The following is a 17,750-nucleotide window of genomic DNA, read 5'->3' as shown; positions in this document are numbered from 1 at the left end:
GAGTTCCTCCAGCAGATTTATTTTCCCTCTAGATTAGAGCATCTGCAGTCCCTTGTGTCTCAAACATAATTGACTCAACTGGTGAACCTCCTGAAGGACCCGGGTCTACCTCCACCCTGTAGTTGGATTGAGCCATCCCAGATCCCAGTGTAGGTTCAGGTAAATGTGCTGAATCCAACTCCCTGAAACATATTTGTTGCTGGAATGGGTACGTCAAATATTTCCAGGAGCAGGGCTGCTGGGTCAGGAGTGCATTGTATTGAGTATCCCAAGAAAAAGCATCAAAGGTTTCAAATTGAGTTTATTGTCATGGACACACATACCCAGGGTATAAATGCCATGAAAGTTACTTCCTGCAGCAGCAGCACAGTACTTTACAAACATAAATTACATAAACTTAAATTAACATAAATTATACATAACTTACACAACAAAATAAACTTAACAACATCAGTGCAAGTTGAGAGCAAGAAAAAAGAGATATCATCTAAGGTAGTATTAGAGTTTTTCAGGAATTGACGGTAGTGGGGAAGAAGCTGTTGTTGAACCGTGAGGTGTGGGTCTTCAGGCTCCCGTACCTCCTGCCTAATGGCAGCATCGAGAAGAGGGCACGGCCCTGATGGTGGGATCCCTGATGATGGATGTCACCTTCCTGAGACCTACATGTGTAACACCAGGACTCCAGGAGCTCACTGACATCAGTGGAATTGATTCAATACAAATCAAAACGTCTGTCATAACATAGAAAAGTTCCTTGAGACCAAGTGCCAAGACAGGCTCTTTGTCTTTTGAGCTCTCTATTTTACGTATTAAACATTGATCCCAATCATGGTCAGAACATTATGGACCGCTGGTGTAAATCACAATTACATCTTTGTTATATCTCCAACGTAATGAACTGATTATTACCTCTTTTTATTAACCTCAGGGATTACCTGGGAAGCCAGGACATAAAGGAGCTGTTGGTGAACAGGTGAGCAGCCTTGCACAACACAGTCAATAATACCACGCAGTGCACAACACTGGTTCCGTACGGTGCAATCACACATTCCAAGCAACACAATGAACCCCAGCAACACTGTTGCTGGCCCCATGCGGCACTATAACTGGATCCATGCAGCTCTGTTGCTGCTCCCACGCAGCACAGATGCTATGCGATGCACCAGTTGCCTAACCATTAGTGCAGGATTGGGGTAAATTTTCAACACGATCACTTGGTGATCGGACTGTGTGCGTAGATGTTGTATGTCAGGGAAAGCATCTGATTGTCCTTGACGGGTAGAAATCAGGCCTCACATGAATGGTTTAGTGACAGCATTGCAACCCATGAGGTTTGAAAATCCACAACCTGAAATTAAATACATCAGACACCGGTTGACACACGGGGCTTATTCTGCATTGAATAGAGGAGAACGTTGCTCACTATGGGACAAGCTACATAATTTTACACACAATTTAATGCATTGAAACAGAACACTGGGCCTTGTGCTGGGGGTTCTGATCCATACCAGGCTGTTCCCACTCCCTCCGTCTCCATCACCACCTCCTTACGTTCCTCTCACACTTGTGTATTTAACCTGCTTCCCCGTAACCCCGTTCCCACCTCCCCCCGGGCTGCTCGAGATCCTCATTCCCGCGACCCCTGGGGACAGACGTGTTTCTTGAATTCCCTTTTGCTTTCATTGGCGGCCATTTTATGGTCACCGGTTCTGGTGTCTCTCACAGTCCCACATTCATCCAGTCCAACCCCTCCTCATTTTGACAGCCGGGAACACTTGCACCAGGTCTGGGACGGGTACACCCGTACCGCATCTGGGCCAGGTACACCCGTACCGGGTCTGGGCCAGATACACCCGTACCAGGTCTGGGCCGGGTACACCCGTACCGGGTGTGAGCCGGGTACACCCGTACCGGGTCTGGGCCAGGTACACCTGGACTGGGAGAACCCTCAGCCATTCAGTCTCCCTGACGTTGGGCCTGGTTGGGACATCAGGAACTGATGTGTGTGAATGTATCGCTCATGGTCTCACTGGTCTGCCTGATATTCTTCCCGGGTTTGTTTTTGATGGTTTGTTCCTTTTGTTCCCACACAGGGAAGCCAAGGACCAATGGGAGCTCCAGGACCCCAGGGACCCCCTGGGAGTGCGGTAAGTCCTCCAGTGCCAGAGTTCGCTTCTGAGTCAGGCCCCGGCAACGTTGCTCGTAATGTCTCCCATAACACTAGAGGCAGCAGGTACACTGTCACCAGACAGTTTGCCTGTAACTGACTAAATCAGCCCAGCTCCACCAGTACTGAGTTAAAACCAGAGATTGCAAGGAATATTCAGCTGGTCAGGCAGCATCTGGGGAGTGAGAAGCAGAATCAATGGTTCAGGTAAATCCACCAGAGTTTAAAGCATTTCTATTTTCAGCATCCACAATGTTTCACCTTTGTTTTACCTGCTCTGGGTCTTCACCAGTTCATACTCAACACAGGGTTTAAATGCACTGGGGTGATGTTGTCTATGCCTGTATTGGGTCACTGCTGTACTGCTGGGATTACCCGTCCCGTCAATGTTGTGTTTACCTGCACTGTTACAACAAGACCCAACACAATCTTGAGGAACAACACCTCATCTTCTGTCTGGGCATGTTGTAGTCCTCTGGACTCAGTATCAAATTCTCCAACTTCAGATAGCTACCCAGACGTTATTTCTCTCTCTCAGATCTGTTGAAACGCCCCTAATCTGAAATATTAACTGTTTCTCTTTCCACATAATGTTGCTCCACCTGCTGAGTTTTTCCAGCTTTTTCCATTTTCATGGTGGCTCAGTTTTTCTCATCTTACCCACACAGGGCACGTCCCACCACCTTACCATTATCAATTCATCACAGAGACCTATAAGCTTCATATGCAGGTAACTACTGCCAAGAAGCCATTTAGATTCATCCTAACACAGACATTACCTTTCCCATCTTCTCTCCCACTGAAAAGTAACTTTCACCTCTCTCCCTTTCCCAGTTCTGATGAAGGGTCACAGATGCAAAACAATGTAAGTTTCTCCTTCCACAGATGCTGCCTGACTGGCTGAGTTTTACTGGTATTTTCTGGGTTTTTTTGAGCTTACCTGTACTTGGTCTGGGCCGGGTACACCTGTACCAGGTCTGGGCCGGGTACACCTGTACCGGGTCTGGGCCGGGTACACCTGTACCGGGTCTGGGCCGGGTACACTTGTACCGGGTCTGGGCTGGGTACACCCGTACCAGGTCTCAGCCAGGTACACCGGTACCAGGTCTGGGCCGGGTACACCGGTACCGGATCTGGGATGGGTACACCCGTACCAGGTCTCAGCCAGGTACACCCGTACCAGGTCTGGGCCGGGTACACCCGTACCGGGTCTGAGCCGGGTACACCCGTATCGGGTCTGGGCCAGATACACCCGTACCGGGTCTGGGCCAGGTACACCTGTACCAGGTCTGGGCCGGGTACACCTGTACCGGGTCTGGGCCGGGTACACTGGTACCAGGTCTGGGCCGGGTACACCTGTACCGGGTCTGGGCCGGGTACACTGGTACCAGGTCTGGGCCGGGTACACCTGTACCGGGTCTGGGCCGGGTACACCTGTACTGGGTACACCTGTATCAGGTCATTGTTGCATTCACCTGTTTCTTTGTCACTCTTTTAAATGTTCTGTTTTTTATTCACTTCACAGGGAGAATTGGGTGACTCTGGCGACATGGGTGAGCGAGGACCAAGGGGTGTTGACGTAAGTGGCAGCAACAGAAAACCTCGGGCTAACGTTGACCATCCGTCCACCCCATCCTGGGCCCTCAGTCTTTGCAGCCATAACCCCATCGTGCCCTCTGCCCTGACAGGTGTGACCTAGGATACAGGAACAATCGGCCTTGAAAACATTCAGAGGCTTCTGTACCTGACCTTTGCCCCAGGTCTGGTGCAAAGGTCAGGACAAAGGGATTGGAGTGTTGGTAAATCTATTCTAAGCCCCTTTTATTGCCCCAGATTTCCCAGGACTCCCTCAGTGAAGAGCCTGGGAGAGCAGACAGGAGTATAACATGTAATGGGGAACCATGGGTTCTTGGATCCTGTCACAATATCAAGACCTGGAGATAGCGGTATTGCTGGAATTCCCTAGACAGAGGGAAGCATAAGGGGGAGACAGGGCACTGTAAGGACAGTTGGTGTAAATATATCAGATCATCTGAATTCAGCTGCTCAAGCCCCTCTGTTACATTGAGATCACAGCTGATCTGTCTGTGACCTCAGCTCTGCATTCCCTTAAAGCCACAGTTACATTTCACATCCTTGCTATCGAGAATCCGTCTCCCTCCGCATTAAACATATTCAAAGACTCTGCTTCCACCATCCTTTCGGGAGGGGAGTTACAAAGATTCACCTCCCTCTAAGAGGAAAAAAATTCACCTCTCTCTTAGGAGGGCAATTCCTTATTTTTAAACAGTGACCCCACAAGAGAAAACATCTCTCCGTGTCCATCCTCTCAAGGTCCCTCAGGACCTTAATTATTTTAATAGGTCCAGAAGTGACCATTTGGCACAATAAATCCTGTTAACCATTGATTACGATCATGGCCGACCTTCAACCTACTTACTTGTCCTACCACGTATCCTTTAGCTCCCACAGAAATGTATGGATTTCAATGTTGGATGCAGTCACCGGGTATCCCCAGATCTCCAAGATAGAGAATTCTGAAGATTCACCATCTTCTGCAAGAACCACTTCTCACCTCAGTCTTAATTTTATTAACTTGTTATATTTACAGGACGTGGGTGTCACCGCCAAACCCAGCATTTATTGTACATCCATAGCTGCCCTTCAGAAGGTGGTGATGAGCCGCCCTTTTGACCCACACAGACCTTCTGCTGAAGGTTTCCCCATGGTGCTGTTGGGGAGGGAGTTCCAGGATTCCGACCCAGTGATGAGGGAGTAAAGGCAACAGATTTCCAAGTAAGGATCGCACCTAGCTTGGCAGATGTGATGCACCTGCTGCCCATTGTCCTCCTTGGAGAAAATGGATGATTCTCCCTTGTTCTACAATCCCCAGCCAGAGGTAAAAATATCTCTCAGCATCCACTTCATGAAGGTCTCTAAGGACTTCATGAGTTTCATTTTCCCAAACTCCAGAGAACACTGGCACAGTGTCTCACAGGACTGCCTTCTCATTCCTGGGAATCAGACCAGTCATCTTCGACACTAGGTTTAAGGCATTTGTTCCTCATAATTCCCTAGCTCCCTGTAAGAACAGCCATTTATGGTTCTCTGGGGAAATGTAGAAGCCTTGTGACACCTTCCTAATTCCCTGAACTGTCTTTAACTTGGACCTCACCTGCCTTTGTGATTGGCTTCCCCAATGTGGACCTTGACTGCATTATCTTCCCACCGCTCTGTCACCCCTTCATACCCAGGTGCAGCAGACCTACCAGTTTATCTGGTCTCAGCTCCACATCTCCTCACCTCCTCAAACTGCTGTGCCCACCTGAAGCTCCACTTCCTCCTGTGTCGCCCTGCCCAAGAGTTACTGAAGGGCCTAGAGTGCACTGAGGTCTACAGCAACCTGCCCTGCATTTCTCCAGATCTTCGATGGTTAAGGGTTGACTTGCTTGAAGTTTCCAAGATACGAAGGGGACGGGAGATGGTGGAGGGAGAGAAACTGGTTCCACTGGTCGGAGAGTCTGGGACTGGGAAGCAGAGTCTAAAAGTCCAGGCAGATGCGTTCAGTGCGAAAGTGGGAAACACACAGGATGGTGGAAATTCTGAATCAGGTTATGCAGGGTTAGGCAGGATGATAAACGTGCAGAAATAGCCCAGTCCACCCATACTGCTCCACTGGAACCTTTCCTTCCATTCGGAACTATCAGTGTGAACCTCCATCCCCTCCTAATCCAGCCTGCATTGAATGCATTGATCCTACTCTCCTCCACCCCTCCCCATGCGGGAGAAATCCATGGGGAGATGAGTTTCTCCTGAATTCCGGGTTGGATATCTTGCGGACTCTCCGAAACCGATGGTCTCTGGTGCTGCTCCTCCCACACCAGTGGAAACATTCCCTCTGTCAATTTAAAGTCCTCCATTAGGTCACTTCTCCACCACACCAGCCGCTTTTTCTCATGAGAGGCTCAAGCTCTTTATCTGGGGAAGCGCTTACCCATGACAATCATTGACTCAACACCTGAGAACAATAGACTGATGCCATGACACACTTGGTTTAAATGTGGGGAAAGAAATGAGCTGCCCTCACCTGCTCTGGCCTAGATATGACTTCTGACAGCTCTACAGTTCGAGTCATAGTCACACAACACGGAAACAAGCCCTTTGGCCCAACACATCCATGCCAACTGTGCTGCCCAGTGAGCTGGTCCCATCTGCCCACATTTGGCCCATAGCCCTCTAAACCTCTCCTATCCGTGGACTTATCTAGATGGATTGAAGTGTTGCTAACGTGCCTGCCTCAACCACTATTTCCAGCAGCTTGTTCCAAATACGCACCACCCTTTGTGTGAAGAAGCTGCCCCTGATGTCCCTTTTAAATCTCTCGCCTCTGATCTTAAACCTATGCCCTCTTGTTTTTAGCACCCCACCTCCCTGGGAAAAAGACTGTGTGCTTTCACCCTGTCTATGCCCCTCATGATCTTATACACCTCTATCAGATCACCCCTCAATCTCCTGCGCCCCAGGGAATAAAGTCCTAGTCTCAGCAACCTCTCCTTGTAACTCAGGCCCCCAAGTCCAGGCAACATCCGGGTAAATCTTTTCTGCACTCTTTCTAGTTTAATAAAATTAGTTCAGAGGCAATTAGGAATGGACAATAAATGCTGGCACTGTCAGTGACAATACAACTCGTGAACAGAAGGTTACTAAAACGTAGTTACTGAGGGACTGATCATTCTGAATCTCTGGAAAGGCAAGACAGGTTTGATGGGCTGAACGGCCTTCTCCCTGTGCCCCTGTGACACTGACCAAGGCTTCTGATGAAGTTGATGCTGGAGATCTTCCCCCTGCCTCTCACCATCACAGGGAGCAAGTTGCTTCTCCTCCTCCAGAGTTGTAGAGAAACAAAGTTCAGAAGGGGACTGTTCTGCTAGCTCTTTGAAGGGTCCTAGAATTAGTCTCAGCGTCCCTCTTGTGTTCTTTAACCTTTAGAAACTGTTTTCTTTCAAGTATTTACCCATTTCCCTTTGTAAAGCTCCTGTTAAATCTGCACCCTCTGGCCCTTTCTTGCTCCGTGAAAAAATAGTCCCTCATCTCCCCTCCGTTCATGCCACTGGTTTAAGCTGTGGAAGCTCCCGGCTGCAGAGACACAAACAGGAGGACCAACACCATGGGCCGGGGAATGAGGAGTGAGCTCTGATAGTGGTGTTAAATTGTGTATACAAGTGATTGTGCGGGGGGTGTCTGTATGTGTGCACTGGTAAATGTGTGAATGTGTATCACTGACTGCGTGTGTTTTCACATATCACTGTCCTTGCACGTGTGTGATTTCACATCACTGTGTGTGCACGTGTGTGTGGTTTCACATGTCACTGTATGTGCACGTGTGTGTGGTTTCACAGTTACTGCTTTAAATATTTTGGTTCAGAAATGACCTGTGTTTATTGTCAGGCAGTTTAACACTTACGTTTCTACAGCAGCTTTCAGGACATCCCAGTTCCTGTACCTCAACAGTGATCGCTTTACAGAAGGTATCTTCTAGATCACTGTTGTAATACAGGAATTTCACTGGTCAGGTTGTGTACAGTAAACTCCCACAAGCAGTGATGGGAGAATGAGCAAATAATCTGCCACGGTGTTGCATGTCGAAGTGGAAGTGTTGCCCATGAAAACAGGGAAAAATCCATGGTTTTTTTCTTCATAATGGGATCTGTCACCATAGAGAGGTGTCTGTAGGCTCTTTGGAATTGGATCTTCCCAGGAAAGTAGCAGGGGCACAGGAACCAATCAACACCCTTTACTGAAGACAGTACCTCTGGACTGACAGCAGTATCTGGTAACAACAAAGTGTCAGAAGTCATACTACAAGGTGCATTCAATTCCCAGAGGTACAGTCACACTTGCTTGTCTCAGGTTAACATCTCGTCCAAAGGCCAACACCTCCGACACCACAGCACTGCCTCAGGACCACACCTAACGCCAGTCGAAATTGGGTGCTCTAAGAGTTGAGCCCAGCACCTTCTGGCTCAGAGGTCAGAGCCCTGGCTGACTCTCAGCTGTCCCCACTGCACAGAACACACATTGAGGGCGTTAACGGGAAGTGGAACTGCTGAAGGTCAGTGTGGTCGGGTCCCTCCCCATCTCCAACTGCAACGGAAATATTCCTTTTGTGTCTGGTGGGGCAGGCGTTGCCCTCTTCTACACCCATCCCCTGTTCTTCCCCTCCCTTCCTCCTCCTCTGTCCCCTTCCCTTCGATCTTTATACCCCTTCTTCCCCACATTCACTCCTTTCTCCCGCCCCTTAAACCTTACCGCTCAGACGAGGTCACGACTTACTGCCACTGTTCTGGCCCCCAATTCCTCCCCGTTCCCACCCCTCCCCCCCCCCTCCCCACCACCGTTCCTGCTGGAGAGACTAGACTCCATACAGAAGCAGGCAGCCCCCTGCTCTGTGGCCCCTTCACAAGGACCTGAACTTATCCTGAAGTTATTTCACTACCTTTTACAGGAAGGGAGTTGGTTATTCTGAGTTGTTAGAAAGACTGGTCCGTCTGTCTAGCTCGCTCAAAGGCTTATTGTTTGCTGATCTGTGCAAGGCTGCATGGTTGCTTGACCCAGCCGGGGTCTGATGTTTGCATAGTTCCTGCGTGGGGGAGGGTTCCTGGCCAGAGTCGCAGGAACAGTGAATGACACATACTCCATTCAGTACCTGGGATCCTGCAGGAATGTTCCAGAAACCGGCTTGAGAGGCGGAGAAGCTGGCAGGGCTGACAACGTTGGGATAAATCCCAGGCACACAGCCACAGTTCAGTCAAATCGATGTTTATGGCAAGGTGGTGCTAAAATACAACAACAACTTTAGTTTGGGGACAAAAAGCACCTTTAACGTAAAATGTCCCAGGGTGCTTTGGAGGAGCCTCACCAGACAAGATCCAACAGTGAGCCATACCTCTCTATATCAGCCTTCATGGTCTTGGGATACTGCAGCCAATAAAGCACTTCCTGCTGTAGGGAACACGTAAACCATAGAACGTTACAGCACAGGAACAGGCCCTTCGGCCCACCATGTCTGTGCCAACCATGTTGCCAAATTGAACTAATTCCATCTGCCTGTACATGATCCATCTCCCTCCGTTCCCTGCCTGTTCATGTCTCTATCTAATGGCCTCTGAAACACCACTATTGTATCTGCCTCCACCACCACCCCTGGCAGCCTGTTCCAGGCACCCACCACTCTCTGTGTTGGAAAAAAAACTTGCCCCCACATATCTCCTTTAAATTTTCCCCCTCTAACCTTAAAGCTATGCCCTCCAGTATTTGACTTCTGGAAAAAAGACTCAGACAGTCTACCCTATCCCTGCCTCTCATAATTTTAGATATTTCTATCAGGTCTCCCCTCAGCCTCCGACGCTCCAGAGAAATGAATCCAAGTTTGTCCAGCCTCTCCTTATAGCTAATACTCTCTAATCCAGGCAGCATCCCGGTGAATCTCTTCTTCAAAGCCTCACATCCTTCCTGTAATGAGGAAAACTGGAACTGCATGCAATAGTAGCCAATCTGCACACAGCAAGCTCCCACAAACAGTGTTGTAACAATGACCAGATAATCAGCTGTAGTAATGTTGAGAGAAGGATGAATGTTGGTCCCATGCCACTGGGGAGAGCTGCTCTGATCGGTTGCTTCCCTTTGTGACCATTAAGAAAAACTACACATCACACCTGACCCGGGATTCTTGATGTCCCACCAGAGCACGCCTCAGACTCGTGACGTCACTTGTTAACAGCACCTTGCTGAAAGTCTCGATGTCCATACTTCTGCCTATAATCAGGGAGTCAGTAGCTGAATCAATGTGGATTTTAATACACTGAATCATCAACTTTCACTTTGATTTTAAGATTGCTGCATTTATCCTTTTTACTGCTAGAGGTGTAGATGCAATGTGAGCTTTGCTCTTCAAGTGGCTCATCCATGTTGTGCAGGTCCCTGCATTGTAGCTTTATGCTTCAGGTGCTCTCCTTGTATTGACAGCTTACTCAGCCAACATTATTCTGACTTGTGTTTCTGGGTCTATCTTTACACGCCAAGGCTTTGGGTCCTTTCTTTCTGCAGTTGAAGCTGCTCCAGCACAGCTGTGATGGGTGATCTTCACGACACCACCAGTCCCACCAAATCTGCTCCTGTGCCTGGGGCTGAGAGTCAGGTCTCTGCCCTTTGCTACATTACCTTTCTCCATAGCCGCCATTAGCACGAACCCTGGCTGAAGTCTTTCAATGTTTTTTGAAGCCACCTCCTTCAATGTGTATACGCACACTCAAGCGTTAAATCTCCTGGATTTGGTAACTTAGATTGAATTTGCTCCTCAGCACCTGATGAGGAAGGTCCAGAGCTACAGTGTTGAGAAGATCCAACTACATCACTGTATCATCACCAATGGTCTTGCTTGACCTTTGCTATCTGGTCCTGAATTTGTAGCTCTCTGTGACACCCAAAGGTGCAGAACTAAAGTGACTCTGTAATCTATCAGCTCAGTGAATGGAACAACTTTTGTCCTGTGATGCATCAGGAGCTTTGCTGAAGTGTCAAGAGCTCTCCAAGCTCCTCTCTATCAGTACTGTTACCTTTTTACGCTCGCCTATGGCTTTCTATCCAGCAGGCCCACTTTCAACCTCAATTTCATACATACATTTGCCCTGAAGGACATCTCCATCCATTCCACATAAGAACTGAAGGCCTTGCACCCTTAATCATAAAGGCCAACACTCCCAGTGTAGTTGGATTGGGTCTGATTTTCCTTCCACTTATACAACATGTACAACACTTTATTTCTCAAGTGTTGAATCCTGAGACTCAAGTCTGCACATTGAAATGACTAATCCTGAGTTTTCTGACGTGCCCTACCACAAGGAGAAGATCCCTTGTCCCTCTGTCATAGGGCAGCTTCAGTTTTTCCAGTCCCCTCCTCGTTACCAGTGTTGTGTGCCATTACGATACTCGTGGGGTCACAGACCAATGTCTAACAGGCAGAATGTAGAGGGTAGTGCGCAGCAAAACATAGAGTTCCAGAAGGTGTGTTGGCTTGTTTGAGGGTCTCAGAATGTGCACTTGCACATGGTAGGCACGTGACCAGATACACTTAGTTACAAATAATGGCCATCTGTGCTTGCAGCCCATCTTGGTCCATTCCCACCAGGGGAGTGATGAGGAACCTTAGACAGTGAAGCACACAGAGAGAATACAATGAAACAAGGAAATACAGAGAATGACACAGGGCAGGTAAATTCTTCAGTCAAGAATCAGGCTAAATGCAATAAGTAGAGAGGAGAAGTGAAGGAAAAAAACAAGGCTGGCAAGGAGGGGAGAATAGAGTAACCGTTAATAAAGAAGAGACCCGAAACTTCTCCAGTGTGTGAATGGGTAGTAAAGGGGAGGTGGTAAGTCGGGGCATAGGAGGTGACTTAGGGGACAGAATAGTTAATAAGCATCAATATAAAATACTCATTAATGCTGACAAAATATCAGTAGAAGCAGTGGTGACAATGGTGATAGACGGGGGAGGCAGGCAGGCTGGTGTCGCCGAGAGTGTGCAGCTCACCAGCTCCACGTGGCCTTAGCCCTGGTTGCTGGGGGACATCAGGGAGCTGCCAGAGGATTGGAAAGTGGCAGATATGACCCCCCTCAATCAAAGAGAGACAGAAGGACACTCCGAGCAAGCGCAGGCTGGTCAGTTTAACCAAGCTGCTGGGTGTGGTTCTGGAGAAGTCTAACTGACACAGGGAGAGCTTTGAGTTAATGAAGGAGAGCCTGTGGGGACTTGTAACAAGTGGATCATGTCAGATGAGCCTCATGGTAATTTTTGATGAAGTTATAAAGAGGAAATGCAGTTAATGTTGTCTATGTAAAAAAAATTGACAAAGCATCACATAAATCACTGGTTAACAAAACTAAAATACATAGAACAGGAGGACAGTGTCAGCATGGATGAAGAATTGGTCTGAGGACAGAAAGCAATGAGCTACAGTGGTTGGTGATGCTTCCCAAGGGTCGGTAGAAGGATTTGAATATTTCATACACAAATCTAAGCATCAACCAATCAAACCAAACTTTGGGCATGTGACAATGAAGAGGAGACCCATTGACTGCAGTGGGACCTGGATAAGCTGGTGGAATGGACTTTAATACAAAGAAGAGTGAGGTGATGTATTCTGGCAGAAGGAGGGAGAGAGGGAATGTAGACTTAGTGGCACATGTCCGAAGAGTGTTCAGGAACAGACAGACCTGAGGACTCGTGTGCAAACATCTTTGAGGGTGACAGAGTATATTGAGAGAGCTGTTAACAAAACAAGTGGGATCTTGGCTTCATAACTACAGGTTTTAAGTCCATAAACAGAACTTGGTGAAGACACATCCAGAGTACAGTGTCCATTTCTGGTCATATGGTCACAGAGTAACACAGCAAGGAAAGAGGCCCTTCAACCCAACTGGTGTGTATGCCGATCAACGTTCCCATCTAAGCCAGTCCCATTTGCCTGTGTTTGACCCATATCCCTCTAATCCTTTCCTATCCGTGTACCTGTCCAAGTGTTTTTTAAATGCCATTATCGTACCCACCTCTACCACTTCCTCTGGCAGCCTGTTCCACACACCCACCACCCTCTGTGTGAAGAAGTTGCCCCTCAGGTTCCTATTAAATCTTTCCCCTCTCACCTTAAACCTGTGCCCTCTAGTTTTTGATTCCCTTTCCCTGGGAAAAAGACTGTGTGCATTCACCCTGTCTCTGCCCCTTATGGTGACCACACCTGTGAAGATCCTGAAGATCTGCAGAGATTTAGCAGAAGGGTTCCAAGAATGACTGCACAGTGAGGTTGGAGTAGCTGGGTTGTTGTCCTTGAAGCAAAAGACGCTGAGGGGAGATATGATAGAGCGGACAAGACTCTGACAGCCTAAGGTACAAGGACTAATAGAGATGCACTTATTGTCTGGGATAAGTGATACAGAGGAGATGTGAGGAAGAACTTTTATACATAGTGAGTGGTAATGTCCTGGAACAAACTGCCTGCAAGGATGATACAAATGGAAATGATCATTGATTTCAAACAGAAATTGGATCAGCACGAGAGGGGAGCAGAGGACTGCATGGGGATGGCAGGGACAGAATAGGCCAAATGTCCTCCTCCGATGCTAGAATTCCCTCTAGCATTACTGTGTAGGCTCCTGAGTACACCTGCGCCCACCTTCACCTGTTTGTGTATCTGTGTGTATACCTTACACTTCTGTGTGTGTGTTCACATGGGTGCATCTCTGCGTGATCCCGTGCATGTGGACATACCTGCTGGTTGCTGTGTCTGCTGGTCACTGCTCACTCACCTCTCCTTTCCCGGTCTGTGCAGGGTGAGATGGGACCACCAGGAGTACGTGGAGTGCAGGGCCGCAGGGGATTCCAGGTAAGGAGCTCTCGGGGTAAAAATATTCACCTGCTGGCGCGGTCCGTGAGATACTTGTGAGGTTCTGTATTGACGGGAACACACATTCGTACTCCGCAAAATCCCGCAGATTTGGGCTCGTGGATTTTGGTGACGTCAGCCGAGGGATAACAGTACCTGTGAGAGCGGTGGACATGGAGACGATCATTGATTTCAGAAGGAAATTGGATCGACGCTGCTCTTCCAATAAGGCCTAAGGGACCTTTTACATCGGCCGAGAGTGCAGAGCGAGAGCCATGTTTTACTGACTGCATCCAAGAGCTGGTTCCACTGACAATGCAGCACGCCCTCAGTCCTGCACTGGGAGGGTCTGCCTGAATTTTGAATCAAAGTCCCACGTACCTCTGCTGTATTTGGCATAGTCACTGTCATAGAGTTATACAGTTCTGTGAGTGTTTTCTTTCCCACGGGTCTTGAATCAATTACCTACCCTGGGCAAGAGAGTTGGGTCATTGATATCACACTTCCGGTGACCATTTACTGCTGAGGGGCTCCCCCTGCCAGTCCCGAGTGGCACTGTAGCAGTCACAGAATCACACGGCACAGAAATGGGTCCCACGTGTCCATGCCGACCTTTTTGCAAATCTTTTCTAATCCCATTTGCCTGCATTAAGTCCATATCCTTCAGTGCTTTGCCTATTTAAGTACGTGTCCCTTAAACGCAGTGATTGCACCTGATTTCACCACCTCCTCAGGCAGTAAGTTCCAGCTATCACCCACTGTCTGTGGAAAACACTTACCCCTCAGATCCCCTTTAAAGCACCCATCACTTTATACCCAAGGCTTCTTTTTTTGATGCCCCTACAATGGGAAAGAGACTCTGACCATCTACCCTATCTGTGCCTCTTATAATCTTATACACCTCTATCAGGTCGCCCCTCAGCCTCCTCTGTCCAACCTGTCCAGTGTCCCCATAGCTAAACTCCTCCAATCCAGGCAACATCCCCGTGAATCTCCTCTGCACTCTCTCCAGCGCAACCCCATCCTTCCTGTAATGTGAATGCTGCTTCTATGGTGCTAGGTGCCTGTGATGATGCTGCAAGTAAGTTTATCGATGCACCTGTGCACACATGGACTTGTGCATGTGACAATAAACTCAACTTTGGCGACCAGGTCTGCATGCAATACTCCGAGCGGTCTAACCAGTGTTTTGTAAAGTTGCAACATAACATCCCAACTTTTATATCCTATGCCCTGACCTACCGCATCTACCAATGCTGTCATTCTGAGGGAACTGTGGAGCATCCCTCTGCAGAATTGACCAGACAGGGTAGGCTGATCACCAGGAAGGGACCATGGCCACGCTGAGTAGGCAGGGGCTGTGAATGAGAGGAAACAGTGCCTCTTCCTATAACCCTGGTCTACCCATCCAGGGGGCACCACGTTCATCCTCTGCTTTATAAGGGTTACTACATATTATGTTTGAAAATGGGCATTTCTTTATCTACACTCCCATAGATTTATGTAAGGGAGATTCGACAAAATATACAAATCTTGATGGTGATCTCATGTTTAAATATAATATCAGTTATAAAAATTATTCTGCATGGAAGTTTTGCAGTTGTAGAACATTGTAGTAACGTGCAATCATTCTCGTCTTGCTCGTCCATCCTCACCTCTCCCTGCACCTTCCCCACCCCGTCTCCGGTTCTTCACTTCCTCTCTCCTTCCCTTCTCCACTTCCCACCCCGGACTCTGCCTCTCCCTCGGCTTTCTCACCTCCTCACCCCCTCCCCTCGGTCCCGTTCTACCATCCACTATCTCCCCCCACCCTTCCCAGTTCCAACTCCATCCTTTGTCACGTGACCTTACCTGTCCCCCTCCTTCCCCCCTCTGCTCGTCCTCTCTCCCCTCGCACGCCTCCCCTCTCTTTCATTAGCTCTCCCCCACCACACGTTTCACCCACCCCTTCGCTTCTCGCTGCCCTGTCACCTCCCTTCTCCTCCCATTCCTCTGCCTCAGACTTTTCCCACTCTTCACACTCTCCACGATCCTCGGCCCCTTTCCCCCATCCCTCCTCCCTTCGTCCCTTTACATCTTCCTTTCCCCCTATCCTGCCCCGCCAGCTCCCCTTCCGCCTTGCCTCCTCTCGCTCTTTCTAACTCTTGTTTCCTATCCACACATTTCCTTTCTTGCTCATTGTCCTCCTCCCCCCTCCCCCGCTCTCCTCCCCTCCCTCCTCCCCTCCTCCTCCGCTCCCTCCTCCCCTCCCTCCTCCCCTCCTCCCCTACTCTCCTCCGCTCTCCTCCCCTCCTCCTCCGCTCTCCTCCCCTCCCTCCTCCCCTCCTCCCCCACTCTCCTCCCCTCCCTCCTCCCCTCCTCCCCTGCTCTCCTCCCCTCCCCCTCCGCTCTCCTCCCCTCCCTCCTCCCCGTCCCCTCCTCCCCCCCTCCCCTCCTCCCCTGCCCTCCTCCCCTCCCTCCTCCCCTCCCTCCTTCCCCCTGCTCTCCTCCCCTCCTCCCCGCTCTCCTCCCCTCCCTCCTCCCCTCCTCCCCGCTCTCCTCCCCTCCCTCCTCCCCTCCTCCCCACTCTCCTCCTCCCCCCTCCCCCCTCCTCCCCTCCCTCCTCCCACTCACCTCCCCTCCCTGCTGCCCCTCATTCCCCTCCCTCCTACTATCCACCCTCCTGTCCATGCTTCTCCTCCTTCCTCCTTCTTGTCTGCTCCCCCTCCTCTCCCCTCCCCTCCCCTCTCCACGGCCTCACCCCTGTTAATGGAAATGACTGGTTTCCTGCAGGGCAAGAAGGGTGAAAGTGGTGAACCTGGTGTGCCGGGGCCGACGGGAATCCGCGGCGATTTCGGTGAGAGGGTAAGTCTGCCCGATGCATCTCATCCTCGACAGCATCCTTGAGGCCAGTTGTGGGACCAATGTACGGGGACACTAAAGTTTTCTGTTGCTGCTCTGCGGTGAGCATGGTGGCGCAGGGGAGCAGTAGCTCCAAAACCTGATCAAGGGTTCAAGTCTGCTGGGGATTTAAATTATGTAAAACTAAACAAATCTGGAATTATCAAACTAGTCTCGGTAAAAGTGAGGAAGAAACCACAGTAACTGAAAATCAAAAAAGATGCTGGGAATCTGAAATAAAAACAGAAAATGCTGGAAAAACTCAGCAGGTCAGGCAGCATCAGTGGAGGGAGAAACAGTCAATGTTTGGGGTCTGTGACCTTTGGACAGAACTGGGAAAGAGAAAATCTATTAGCTTTCAGTAGGAGAGAAGATGGGGGAAGGGTGGGTAAAATGAAGGGAATATCTCTGAGTCATTCCTCGTGTTCTACACATCCCTCCCCCACCTTCTCTCCTGAAGAAACCACGGGATCTGGGATGGTCGGGAAGGGATTCTGCTGCCCACATCGAATCTCTGGACCTCTCAGTAGTGTTAACTGCCCTCTGTAGTGGCCTCCCATTTCAGAGGTAATTCGGAATGGGAAATAAATGCTGTCCTTGCCAGCAACACCCACATCTATCGCTCTTGGTCCACTTGCTCCTGGATCCTAATGAACTTCACCCTTGGCCGTCCAACATGGTGAACACAGAATCATCTCAGCTGTGAATCCTCTGGTCAACTACGCCCGTTCTTTACAGCGTCAGCTGCACATTGTACTCTACTGATTCCATTGTCTTCAACCCAGCTCAACGTGGGGAGCAGATTGGAGCTGGTGGTTCTCCCCAGCAGTCAGCACCAAAACCAAAGACATGTTTCTACCCCACTGAATCCAAGGCCATTCAGTCCATTGTAGCCCCTTGACACCTTTGGCCATTAGCCCCAGTCCCCCTGCTCTATCCCCGGAGCCTACAGCATCCTTTACACATTCCCTTTGGCAGATTCCTGTTGGAAGGAAGAGATGTGGGAATAGTTGACAGGGGTTGGGATGAAGATTTTAGGGGAAAAAGGTCATTTAAACTTTCTTTACATGGTAATTATTTGCAGCTGGGCAAAGAGGTTTGAAAATATAACATCAAAAGATTATTTTTCTTTTTGCTCATTCTTGGGTGGTGAGCACCTCTGGAGTTTGCTGCAAATTCCTAGTTATTCAGAGAGATTAGTAGTGAAGCATCATTATAATCATCCACAGAAGGCTGTTTGCACGAATATACAGGTGCTGGCTGTT

At 49.2% G+C, this 17,750-nt stretch overlaps 1 protein-coding gene across 1 annotated transcript in view; it reads left to right on the top strand.

The window, feature by feature from the left end:
- col9a3 (collagen, type IX, alpha 3) overlaps window positions 1-17,750 on the top strand; it is a 113,774-nt gene that overhangs the window by 69,785 nt on the left and 26,239 nt on the right. Inside the window, exons 20-24 of the mRNA XM_052031687.1 lie at window positions 929-973; window positions 2,094-2,147; window positions 3,693-3,746; window positions 13,552-13,605; window positions 16,378-16,449. Of these exons, the coding sequence (XP_051887647.1) occupies window positions 929-973; window positions 2,094-2,147; window positions 3,693-3,746; window positions 13,552-13,605; window positions 16,378-16,449 (279 nt within the window). The remainder of the gene's footprint in view (window positions 1-928; window positions 974-2,093; window positions 2,148-3,692; window positions 3,747-13,551; window positions 13,606-16,377; window positions 16,450-17,750) is intronic.

Source organism: Pristis pectinata, chromosome 16 (genome assembly GCF_009764475.1).
Source record: "Pristis pectinata isolate sPriPec2 chromosome 16, sPriPec2.1.pri, whole genome shotgun sequence".
NCBI lineage: Eukaryota > Metazoa > Chordata > Chondrichthyes > Rhinopristiformes > Pristidae > Pristis > Pristis pectinata.
The sequence above is the reverse complement of the archived record's forward strand: the minus strand, read 5'-3'. Positions and strand labels throughout refer to the sequence as shown.